Source organism: Phasianus colchicus, chromosome 1, assembly GCF_987193195.1.
Source record: "Phasianus colchicus chromosome 1, bPhaCol1.hap1.1, whole genome shotgun sequence".
In the NCBI taxonomy this organism is placed as follows: domain Eukaryota; kingdom Metazoa; phylum Chordata; class Aves; order Galliformes; family Phasianidae; genus Phasianus; species Phasianus colchicus.
The window spans coordinates 80343891-80357371 of NC_143436.1; the positions used below are offsets into that span (position 1 = coordinate 80343891).

At 41.8% G+C, this 13481-nt stretch overlaps 1 protein-coding gene across 6 annotated transcripts in view; it reads right to left on the reverse strand.

Annotated features, from left to right (window-relative positions):
• Positions 1 to 13481, reverse strand: part of LOC116239750 (ephrin type-B receptor 5) — a 73467-nt gene that overhangs the window by 32706 nt on the left and 27280 nt on the right. For all 6 annotated transcript variants that reach the window (XR_016470818.1, XM_031609941.2, XM_090149706.1 and 3 more), the window contains 2 exons: positions 9332 to 9396; positions 8000 to 8696 (listed from right to left, as the gene is read on the reverse strand). Coding sequence is in view for 5 of the 6 variants with exons in the window: in XM_031609941.2 (XP_031465801.1) it covers positions 8000 to 8696; positions 9332 to 9396 (762 nt within the window). In the remaining variant the exon portion in view is untranslated. The remainder of the gene's footprint in view (positions 1 to 7999; positions 8697 to 9331; positions 9397 to 13481) is intronic.

Consider the following 13481-nt stretch of genomic DNA (forward strand, 5'->3'; position numbering starts at 1 on the left):
TAAATGCATTCGTAGAATTGAATGAAAGAAGCCCCATGCCCCTACAGTTATCCAGCAGAGATGCAAAGGTTTTAGGACTGCATTGATATTACTACATCCAGTTTTGGATCCCTCAGAGCTATTGAAAAACTGGAGCAAGTTCAGCAGATGGCCACTTATATATTCATACAACTAGAGCAACTGCTCTATGAAGAAAGGCTGGGGAAACTTCATTTTATTAACCTCAAGAAGAAAAGGCTTGGGGAATCTAGAATCAGTCTTCCAAAGTCTTCAAAGACTTTTCTGGTAAGACAGACCTAGGTTCTTTGTAGTTGTGAACAGTAGAAAGATGAGAGGTAACAGGTATAAATTGAAAAACTGAAGATTCTGACAAAGTACAAGAAATTCTTTCCATCATCACAACCATCAAGGAAAATTTCCACAGAGACGTTACACAGTTTCCACTCAAGACCATATTAAAACAAAGCCCTGAGAAACCTCTCTGATCTTTTTCTGAGGCTGTTTTGAGCAGGATGTTAGACAGGAAATATACACGAGTTACTGCCCAGATATCTCTCTTCTCTAATCACACAAGATATATGCAAACCTTTTACCAGTGCCGTATTACATCAGTTCAAGACAGTGTTAGGGAGCCTTAAGACATGGTCTGCATCACTGCCTGATCTGATAATGACTTATTCTTGAAAAATCAGACACCCATCCCTTTACTTGCATTGGACCTAGTGACTGTGTGGTTTTAAAGTGAGTCCATTCACCTATCTAATCTGTTGGTAAAGTAGTCCAACAAATAAACAGAGTGGGACAGCAAGAATGAATATTAGATGTGAGAGTATCAAAAATGAACAGAGTATCAGAGCTGATATTAGAGTAAAATTGAGAGCAATATAGGAGTACTTGAGATCACAGCCAGGGAAAACTGGCTCTGCAGAGGGCCTCAGATGGGAATGATTCTAGGCAAAATATTATCAGCATGGAGTTTAAAAAAGGATAACTTGGTATGGGTCATGCTGCTTGCTCTCCTGAAATAGAGGAGGACAATGCAAGACAAGGATGTGAAATGGATCAGCTGTAAAGAGGGATGGAGTTTTGCAGTTACAAATGTGGTTCAGCTCTGGTCAGTAGTGTGTTCCCGTTGACACCAGCTGGGACAGGCCCCTTCCAACACGAGGTAGTTCCTGATCTCTCCACAAAGAAATCAACCCTGCAGTCCTCCCATTGCCAAAACCTTGTGAATCCAATGTATTACTAAAAACATTTTTCCCCTTACTGTCTCCCTTCTTCATGGAGGTGTTTAATGGAGAAGGTTTAATAACTGATACTAGCCCTCAGTAATATGGCTGTGATTCATTTTACAATGAATACAATACAATTACAATTTTATCTTCTCCAGCTCTCTTCTTAATACACTGGCAAACAGCCAAATGCCTACCCAGCCACTCCCAGACCTCAGCATGACATGGGGAGAAAACAGAATAAGAATGTGGATTGAGATAAAAACAGGGAGATTGCTTACCCATTACTATCACAGGCAAGACAGATTTGTCTCGGGGACACTTAATTTACTGCTCTTTAAAATAAATTTGGGTAACTGAGAAACAAAAAACAAATGTTAAAACAACACTTCCTCCCCTCTCTGTAACTCCTTCCCACCAAAATCTTCTACCTCACTCAAGAAGCAGGGGAAGATGGGATGCGTGTGGTCAGTGCATAGCAGCTCCTCTCTCATGCTTTTGCCCTTCCCTGGCATAAGTTCTCCACATGCTGCAGTTCCATCAGGAAGCATTCACCTTTAGAACATTGGGTCTACCACAGGCTGCAGAGAATATCTACTCTGGTGGCTGGAATACTTCTTCCTCCTGCTCTGACTATCATTCTCTCTGCTGTTTCTGTCTTCTTCTTCTCTCTTGCTCTGTCTGGTATTTTTTCCTTTAAATGTGCTTGCCTAGAAATGCCATATGTCTGATCAGTTCAGCTGTGTCCTGTTCTTGGGCTGTTGCAGAATTGTCTGGAAACATTTGTGTCTGGCACAGGAAAGCCCCTAACCTCTTCTAACAGAGGCTGCCCTTTCATTCTCCACCATTACTAAATCCTTATCACAGAAGTTGCATATGTTGTGATACCCAACAAAGGGGGCAAAGCAGTCTAACTCTAAGCAGGAGACTTCAGTAAGTATATTTATATCTCATGATCTCACGATCTAAGTAGCTCCCACCACTCCTCATCCCTTTCAAAGTATGGTCCGATTTGTGTTTTTTCCAATATTTCTATGATCTTTTCTTCCTCAGAGATCAAAGTGGATAAAAGAAGAAAAGCTGATTCTCTGAGATACAGAAGCAGCAGGGTAGCTGGTGGGCAATTGCAGATGTAGAAATACATGGATGCAGTAATGGCACATTTTCAATGATATGGGGCAAACACTGTATTGGATACTAGTATGAGACAGAAGAAAAACAGATATAAAGCTTGACTGACAGAACTGCTCTGGAGTTAGTTTGCATTCTGGACTTCAGAGGGAAAAAGAGAAACACATTATTAAATTAACAGCCTTATTTTAATGACTTTTCAAGTTCAAAGATCACCTTACTACTTCATTTGAAAGTGTTAACTTAGCACTTTATCAAATAGTCATTTCTTCTCTTTCCCCCTGACATTCTCATTATTGAAATATTTTCTAAATTATGTTTCAGTCATTAATTCTAAGTACTATTTGCAAAAGCATCTGATAACCCATGGGACTTTTAGCTAAGAGCCCATGATAAACAGTGGGCAGTGAATGCCAAGAAACATATCACACTGTAAACTGATTTATGGGAATTAAATCCAGGAGCAACTGCTTCCATAAATGAATCTATCAATTTGAGATTTACCAGTGAGTTGAGTAATATGGGAGCCAATAATCTAAGATGACCTAATCACTCAGAAATTTCTATTCCAAACCCTCTGTGAGGAAAAACTCTTAGAGCTGCAGAAAACCCCACAAGACAAGAATCACACAATCACAGAATTACAGATTGTCAGGGACCTTGAAATATCATCAAGTTCAATCCCCCTGCTGGAGCAGGAACACCTAGATTAGGTCACCCAGGAATGTGTCCAGCTGGGTTTTGAATGTCTCCAGAGGAGATCCCACAAACTCTCTGGGCAGCCTGTTCCAATGTTCTATCACCCTCACCATAAGGAAGTTTTTTTCTGGTATTTTTGTGGAACTTCCTATGTTACAGCTTGCACCCGTTGCCCCTTGTCCTATCATTGTATGTCACTGAGAAGAGCCTGGCTCCATCTTTCGGACACTCACCCTTTACATATTTATAAGCATTAATTATGTCACCCCTCAGTCTCCTCCAAGCTAGAGACCTAGAGACCCCGCTCTCTCAGCCTTTCCTCATAAGGGAGATGCTCCACTCCCTTAATCATCTTTGTAGCTCTGTGCTGGACTCTCTCAAGCAGTTCCCTGTCCTTCTTGAACTGAGGGGCCCAGAACTGGACACAATATTCCAGATGCAGTCTCACCAGGGCAGAGTAGAGGGAGAGGAGAACTTCTCTCGACCTGCTAACCACACCCTTGTAAAATACCGCAGGATGCCAATGGCATTCTTGGCCACAAGAGTGCAGTGCTGGCTCATGGTCATCCTGCAGTCCATCAGGACTCCCAGGTTCCATTCCCTTACGCTGCTGTCCAATAGGTCAGTCCCCAACCTATACAGGTAAAGTATACAAAATGCTCTTCACTTGCCCTTGTTATATTTCATTAAATGTCTCCCCATCCAACTCAACAGCCTGCCCAGGTCTTGCTGGATGGCAGCACAGACTACTAGTGTGTCAGCCACTCCTCCCAGTTTTGTGTCATCAGCAAACTTGCTGACAGTGCACTCTATTTCCTCGTGCAAGTCATTGATAAATGTATTGAAGACTACTGATCCCAGTACCAACCCTTGAGGGACTCCACTAGATACAGGCCTCCAACTAGACTCTCTCCCATTGAACACAATTCTCTAGCTACTTTCTTTCAGCCAGTTCACAGTCCACCTCACTACCCCATTGTCCAGACCACACTTCCTCTGTTTAGTTGCAAGGATGCTGTGGGAGACAGTATCAATTGCTTTACTAAAATCAAGATAGACCACATCCACTGCTTTAACATCATCTATCCACCGGTTTACATCTTCATAAAAAGCTATCAGGTTGGTCAAGCATGACTTCCCTTTGGTGAGGCCATGCTGACTGCCCCTAATGAACCTGTTATCCTTGATATGCCTAGTGACAGCACCAAGGATAAGTTGTTCCATCACCTTTCCAGGGATGGAGGTGAGGTAGACCAGACTGTAGTTATCTGGGTCCTCCTTCTTGACCTTTTTGAATATTGGAATGACATTTGTTTTCCTCCAGTCCTCAGGCACCTCTCCTGTTCCCCATGACTTACAAAAGATAATGGACAGTGGCCTGGCAATGACTTCTGCCAGCTCTCTCACCACCCATGGGTGCATCCCATCAGGACACATGGATTTATGGATGTCCAGATTGCTTGCTGTCCCCTAACCCAGTCCTCATCAACTGAGGCAAACTCCTCCTTGATTCTGACTTCCTCTGGGGCCTCAGGGGTACAAGGCTCTTCAAGACAGCCTCCAGCAGTATAGATAGAGACAAAGAAGGCATTTAGTAACTCTGCTTTCTCTGTACCTTCTGTACCGGGGCACCCACCTCATTCGTTAGTAGGCCTACACTGCCTCTAGCATTAGTTTTATCTGCAGTGTATTTGAAGAAGCCTTTTCAGTTGTCTTGGCCCCTCTTGCAAGGTTTAATTCTAAGGAGGCCTTAGCTTTCCTACTGCCTCCCTACATCCTCTGACAACAGTCTTACATTCCTCGCAAGTTGGAATACTGTTGGGATGCTCTGATTTTGAGCTTGGAAGAAGCATTCCCTGAATGTTAGCCAACTATCTTGGGACCTTTTGGCTTCATGTACCACGTCCCCTAGGATTTCCCCTAGCAATTGCTTGGAAAGGCCAAAGTTAGCCCTTTTGAAGTCTTGGGTTGTGATTCTGCTTGGTATTCTGTTCTTCCCACGTGAGATTCTGAACTCCACTACCTCATGGTCGCTGCAACCAAGGCTGCCCTTAACCTTCACCACTTCAATCAGATCCTCCTTGTTAGTGAGAACAAGATCCAGCAGCGCTCCTCCTCTAGTTGGTTCATCCACCATCTGCATCAGGAACTTACCATCAATGCACTGGAGGAGCATCCTGGACTGTGGATGGCTCACTGAGCATGCCTTCCAGCAGATATCAGGGTAGTTAAAATCCTCTATGATAACTGAGGTCTGTAAAAATGAGGCTGTTATCAGCTGTCTGTAGAAGGCCTCATCAACTTCCTCATCCTGGTCTGGTGGCCTGTAGTGTACACCCAAAACTGTACCACCCATGCCAGCCTGCTCCTTAATTCTCACCCACACACTCTCACTTCTCATCTGCCCCAGCACAGCACTCAATGAATTCTAGTTGCTCTCTGCCACCTTGTCTTACTGGTCTGTCTTTCCTGAGAAGGACACAGCCATCTATGACCACATTCCAGTCATGTGAGCTGTACCACCAAGGCACCCAGTTTACACACATCTCCAGGAAGAAAATAAAACAAGATTCCAACTTTCCCTTTTCTTCTGTAAGCTGCCATTCTTCTCTCTGATTGTTTTGCAAAAGAAAAAAATTCTACTTGGATAAAGTGAAAAGTGATGCTCCCTCACACCCTATCAGCTTGAGAGCTGACTTATCTTAGATGTCATTTCACCATTCTGTTTAGCTGGAGAAATTTGCCATATAGTAAGAATCATCAGACACTCTTAAGAAACTAATGAAAGAAAAATATCTTAACTGATGGTAGGAAGCAGAGAAGTAGAAGGGCTTTCTATCTACTCTGAACGCTTCTTGCCAGACTCTCTGTACTAAATAAACAGGCAACAGTTGTTCCAGGAAGGACTCCATGGACTTCCATATGGTGAGGAAGAAGGCAATGCCCACACTCTTCTACTAAAGAAGAGACTTTAATATGGAATTTGCTTCTCCTTCCTATCCCTAGTTCACTCTTTGGTCCTGATAAAAAGAGCTCTATGCAGGACATTCAGTAGAGGTCTGCTCTTAGACTACTGCTTTTGCTCTGTTATTTCATATAGAACACTATATAATCACATATCTAATCCCTTAGTTCTTAGGAAGAAGTAAGAATATACAAAGAAGAGAAGTACTAGAAAAGACACTTTATAAAGTATAAACAAGAGGACATATTGAACTAGCTGAATGTTTTTTCATTCTGACAGGACAGGAACATATTTTTAGCATAAGAGTTCAGGTCCTCAAGAGTTTACAAAAAACATGAGGAGAAAAATCATCTTCTAACATTAGGGTTCACGAGTTGGTTGTTTTTGTTTGCTTATTCTATGCTCAGGAAGCAATTAGTAGGAGTAGTGTTCTGAGTTTGATAAACTGTAATACTTAAAATATTTGCCTATTCTCATCTAAGCCCAGCTCCTGCAGTAGTGGAGCTGCAGGGGAGTGTCTGTGTTTTGAAGCCTATAAAAGCCAGAACGTTTGAAAATCTGTAAGATTTTTTTAAAAAATCCTCATTTTTACTTGTCCATTCTAATTTCCATAGTTTTTGAGTGCTTACAACTACTATCTGATACTACATTTTTGACTGGTAGTTTATCTAGATTTTACTTGGATTAGTCTCAGTACTGATACAACAATGGTAGTGCCATTTAGAACCACTGTATGACCAACTGAGTTTTCTCTTTTAAGAGCAATACTGTATGACTGTAGCCTTCAGGATGAGCAAGATAAAAACACGCACATTTTAATTGTACTCAAAGAATAAACAAATAAGCAGTACTAACTAACTATAATTCCTTTCATAAATTTTCAGCACAATGAACTGTGTTTTAATAATGTTATTTTGCATAACCCCAACCACTTCAAAAAAAAAAAACAGAAAGCGAGTAACATATTGACAACCATTAACAATCTATTGGATTTGAACTTTGTGTTAATCAGTATACTTGTACTCTCAATGTCCCAGTCAAACTCTTATTTGAATAAATTACAGTCCAACTTAAAAACTGTGTCTGCAGCTGAAAACAAGCTCCACATTAGATCATTAAATTTAATGTTTTAGAGTACTAATTGTGATGTAGCAACATTTTATATTGCTGGGATGCTGAGTAGAAACATATCAAAACCAAGGAAGGATGAAAATGACATTATACATATTATTATATGAGCAAGATAAGCCACAGTTTGGTCTAATGGATTGTCTTGAGATTGAAATGGGAAGACAGTCAACATATTAGTCTGGGTAGTCAGGTTTTGGCCAAATACCATTACTTAGAGATGCCAATTTATTCTACTTACTCTTAGAAACATTGCACACAATGTACCGTCAGCTTCAGGGCAGAGAGTACATTAGAGATCTAAGAATAAAACAGTTATCACTGTTCCTTACCAAGTCAGGCTCACAGATCTCTGATCCACTGTTGCATGACCAGGATGCTGCCACTTCCCCTTTCTTTTTTTTACCATTGGTTTCAACAGCACCAACAAAAGGGCCCAAGATAGTTAGGATGGTAGGTTATATTAGATTTGACCTCAGCTCTGCTCCATGTGACATGTCTACTGTAATATTGTTGCATATTCATAAAGAAGTGTAACCACATTAGAGCAGTCTAGTTACAACGTCTCATTCTGGAAATATAGCCCAACAAGCTCTCTCTGGTCACAGCTTAAACTAAGGCCTGAATGGAGTTTCCAACTGTGTTTCTGGTTCCAGGACATGGTCCCTGATACTGTAGTCTGAGGAACTGGAATCATAAGGAGAAGAAGCTGCTAGTACTCATTCATTCTCTGTGAGAAATGATTTCATCTTCTAGCTCTATGAACTTCTGGCAAATGCCAAATGTTATCAAAGGGAAAGAATAAAAAAGTGTCTACATAAGGGGTGGGAAAACGGCATCTCACCTTGACAAGCTTGTTCATTGTCAACAGATTGGTAACCAGCCTTGCAAGAGCATCGTCCAGTGGCCACCATCCACTCTCCTTCTCCATTGCAGTGCAGCCGAACACCTGAAGACCCAGTTGTGCTTGCCTCTTCAGCATTTGCTACACACGTCCCTGGTGACTCCACCAGTGAGGTCTTTTCTCCTCCAGCAAAAGTTTCAGGGAAGGAGGCAAATCCTTTCACCACAGCTGGACACTTGTAGAAAAAGACTTGGACTGCCACCAGGGACATACAGGCTCCTGAGTCCTGGAAGGCCAGGTAGAAGCCATGCTTTGTGAGTGGCCCAAAGCTACGTACTTTAACATTCATCCTTACCACCTTCCCAGTTCTGTCCACCTGGGAAAAGCTTTCATCAGCTGCAATAGTATCCACCTTGGTCCAGGGGCCTTCATGCCACTCTGGCAATTCCTGAGAGGCTATGTCAACATTTGACTGGTGGTAGTAGAGTGTGAAAGTCTCTTTGCAAGTAGAGGCCACAGTACGCATGCTGGCACAGTCTCTCACTGAGAAATGGAGGCGGACATGGACTCTGTGGGCTCCGCGTCGCTCTATGAAGTGAGTACGCAACCAGTTATTCTGACCCGGTTCATCCATGTTACAAACTTGAAAGGTTCGGATTTGGCGCTCCTTATCATCCCGGACACTTACTTCTTCCCACTATAAAAAGAAGAAACAATATATAAAATTTAAAAAGGAATTTGGCATTCAACTATGCCAGAAATACAGGACAGGCTTTCTCCCTTTTCTTTCTTCTTGCCCTGTGTTTGTAAGGATTTGAACCTGCTGCTGTCATATGCAAAACAACACACTACACAGGACTGAGTATGACCTGGTATAGAAGAACTGTTAAAGCATATAGGAAAGAATTATTTTGAAACATAACTCATGAAAAATTGTCATGTGGCATTGAGAATCTTGAAGTCAGAGAGTCACATCTTTTCCCACTATTTCCCTATCTCTACATACACGCATTACGCAAACAAGACAGAGAAACAAGAGATCACTATGGAGAAAACATTAATGCATCAGTCTGTACTACCCAACTCCATCAGTTGGTCTGAGCAGATGGTTGGATAGAGACCTATTAAGCATTTTAGAAGCAGAGAAAGGCAGCAGAATCATACCCAGTATTATCTTCTTTTAGTAATCTGAACAAAGTATGTTCAAGTTCTTTCTAAGTATGTGAAACCATAAAACAAGTCTTGTTTATTCCAGTCTCCCTTTCTTCATCAGCTGCATGCACACCTTCCCAGCAGAGATGACATCATGAAAAGGGCAAAAGAAACGCTTACCCCATCAGGAGGGTGAGAGGTCCAGCCAATCTCTGAGGTCTCTCCAGTTGTATCCAGAAGTATTTCTGTTTATATTAAAAAAGATTAAATAAAAAAGTATGTTGTGCTTTCCCAGTCAGTCTAGCATCTTATCTGTCCCTCACAAATTGTCTTTGACGATTAAAATCAAAGAAGCCATCTCTTGTAGAGAGCTTCTACACACCCAGAATTTAGATTCATATTTTGAGATTAAATACAATAGCTTACATCTGCATTAGGAAATTAAGCATGCCCAACACAGAAGAATGGGGCATGTGATCATGCATACACCATGGTTACTAGGTTGTCTGGAAATATTCTGGCCACACAAAATCTCTACCAGGCAAAGTGTAAGCACAGTCACATTATTGAATAGTTACTGTAATGAGCAGTACAGGTGAGAACCCTCCTTTTCAAAAGGAAATAGCAGAACAGAAAGAGTAATTACATGAACGTATGCCAGGCTTTCCATAGAACCATGGTTGTGCATATGTAAATATGGACACTAAGCCAAAACATGTTTGTTTCCAGCTCTGGAATAAAATTTCTGTGGTGGAAGTTTAGGATGATAACTGAATCTGTAATGTATTCACTTTGTTCTGGAACAGGGCATTAGGCTGCAAGTCCAGCTTCATCAGAAGCTCAGTATTAAACATTCTCGTGCATTATTTGCTCAAGAGTAGAGTACATGCAAAATTTCACAGGCCTAACTTATTCCCTGAACTAGTCTGCGTTTCCATTGAATATGAATCTACCACTGGAGACAGGTACTAGATTTCACTGATCTAGGAGATGGTATTCTCTGTCCAGGTACAAAGCAATACAGAAGAGATTGTAACAGAGCAAGCTATATCTTTAGTATTCTCTAGCAGTTTATATCAGGTCTGTAAATGCCCTGGAAAATACTGTTATGCAAGCATGTGTACTTTTCTGTGTATACTTACAATGGGACATGGAAGAAAAAAAGATTCAGTCAAATAGATATTGACATGTGTTGATATACACACTACAAGTCAACTGTTTTTTTTTTCCCCTAAGTTCTGGAAAGTCATTCCCTTTTCCTTCTCTTAAATTTCCAATTTTCTGTCTTTCTATTTTGTGTAAAAGAAAAAGAAAAAAAACAGAAGATACTGGAAAAGAGAAACAACTGCAACATCCAGTTTATTTACACCTGGTATTTATTAATTATCTCATAAGTGTTTTTTAAGGACATGATTACCCCATCTTTTACGCAGACTTCTATTTTCAGATTATGGATTGCAAGTTTCACTATCTGTGATCCTTGGGATCTGGTCCACATTAGTCACAGAATGCTTGGGGTTGGAAGAGACTTAAAAGTTCGAAACGACTTCTCAGGGCAACCTGTTTCAGAGCCTCACAAACCTCACAGCGAATAATTCCATCCTAATTTCTAATCTAAATCTACCCTCCTTTAGTTTAAAGCTATTACTCCTTGACTTATCTCTACATTCCAGAATAATGTGTTTTTTTCCCTGCCTTTCTTGTTGACCCCCTTTTAACTACTGTCAGCTCATGTTGAATTTACCAACCAATATCCCAAGTTCTTTTAATCAGAGTTGCCTTCAATCTATTCTCCATCCATCCTGTATTTGAGCTTGGGATTGCCCCAGCCCAGGTACACAACCTTGCACTCGGCCTTGCTGAACTTAATAAGGTTCACAGCTCAAGACTGTCAAAGTTCCTCTAGACGGTATCCCCCTTCCAGCATGACAACTGCAACACACAGCGTGGTGTCATCAGTAAACTTGCTGAGGGTACACTCAGTCCCACAGTCCATGTCACCAGCAAATATGTTAAATAGCACTAATCCCAATATTGATCCCTGAGGAACACCACTAGTCACAGGTCTGCACCAGAACATCAAGCTATTGATAGCAACCCTTTCAGTGTGACTATCCAGACAATTCCTTATCCATGAAGTGGTCTATCTGCCAAATCTATGTCTATTCAATCTGTAGACAAAGATACCGTGTAGGACAGTGGCAAGTGCTTTGCACAAGTCAGGGTAGATGGTGTCAGTTGCTTGTCCCTCATCTACCATCCGTCACTACTGTAACCTTGTTGTAGAAGGTCACCAAATTTGTCAGGTATTATTTGCCTTTAGTAAAGCCATGGTGGTTGTTACCAATCACCACTTTGTTTTCCGTGTGCCTTAGCATAGTTTCCAGGAGGATCTGCTCCATGATCTTACCAGGAACAGGGGAGAGATCAAATGGCTTGTATTTCCCCAGGCCTTGAATCTGCTTTCTTCCAGTGGGTGATTCTTACTTCTCCCAGTCCCTGCCTCTGTATTCAATGTGTTGGGAAATGTGGCTAGACCTGGAAGTGAAGGCTGAGGCAAAAAAGTCAACAAGTACCTCAGCCTTCTCCATATCTCAAATCATTAAGCCACCCATTTCCTTCAAAGAAGGGCTTACACAGGCCAGCAGACCAGGTTCCTCTCAAAGCAAGTCTCATAGTTCAAGCAGCTGAAGCCCAGACTGTAGCATCAGTTCTGTAACCATTTGTTGATTCGCTAAATTCAACTGCCTGTTTCAATATTCCTTTTCTCTGGCCAGGAAGACCAATGAAAGAACTACCCACACTCCAGAGTCCCTTAACTGCAGCCCTCATGACTGTGTAAACCTTTATGATATTCTTCAGACTGCTCCTGGCTGTCTCATCGATGCTCACATGAAAAAACAGCAGTAGATAATAGTGGATGTATGAGGCATAGTAGTTTCTCAGTTACAACCCCGATACGAGCTTCCAGTAATAAAAACACGTCTCTAGATAGCGCATCAAGTTGGTAAATGAGTGCCTCAATATGTCTGAAGAAAGTTGCCTACCACTATCAGCTGTTGCCTTTTCTTAGTTGTACTTGTCAACCTAGGAGTAGACTGTACTGGATTAGTCACCTCCAGCATCTCTCCTGATAGGAGAGTTGAGTCTTTCCTCTTCAGTCTGCAGAGTGGTGAAGCAGATCTGCAATGGCACCTCAAGCTTCAGGGGAAGCATCTTCTTCCTGCTAGGCCCTGCTGTTCCAAGCTTCCATCCGTCCATGTTACTGGCCCCCCTGACTGCTGTGTGCCAGTGGGGGAATTTTTGGTTGTTTGACCATTAAGTGTGGGTCCACTGCAAAATGCATCTGGAACAGGCTCAATCTCCTTCTTAGATTCCCTAATGTCATGCAGCCTTCTCGCCACCTCCTGGCGCAAGCACTCACTTGCAGGATATTCTCTACTTTGGCACACCTTTTGCAGGTGTAATCAGCTACCTGGTTCAGAAAGGTCTAGGTACTTTCTGCAATCTGAGGTCTGCACTGCACTGAAGTAAATGGTGCAGATCTCCCAGCTAGAGCTGAATTCTTTGCTCTCAGACAAGTGCCCACCATTCTGCCTTGAGTGTTAGATCAGATGAGTGCCCTTGAACAGTGCAGATGCTTACGGAAGAGTCCTAGCTGCTGGGTTATACGTACTGTGAGTCTTCCCCCTAGGCTAATGGAATGGCTCTCCTTCAACAAGGATTTCTATCAGCAGAAAGAATAGAGTAGACCCATTCTAAGGAAAACATCAACAACTGTCAGTGTTTATCCAGACCTCAGCTTTCAGAAAGTCCTTGAACTTATGTTTCCTACATGAATTATTTCTTAGGATTTTCTGAGGAGCAACTGCAGTTGCCAGCTTCAAAAGCAGTGTAAAACATCCCAGCTGACTTGCCAGAAATGAAAAGAGCTACTGCTTACTGCTAAGCCAGACCTCACTACAATTACCTAATAGGCCTCATGAAATGCTGTGCACCTTATTAATCAAGCTATGATAGAACATTCGAGGAGAAAATATCTGAGAAATGCCTATGCCTTCTTGAGGCATAGTCCCTGTCCAGGCAGTCCCAACAGGAGGGCTTCACATTCCCCAATGAACACTACTGACTGAACTGCACAGTCTGAGGGACTGCATGTCATGTCATGTCAATCCTTCACCACTGGGTTCCCAAGCAAGTCTTTGACATGCTGAAATAACATGAGGTCATTTTTAAACAAAGAATGATTTTTTTTTTTCCTAATAATTTCTGAGTGCATCTGTTTTACCAAAGTGTAATGCAACTATACTGTGGAATATCTGGGAGAAAA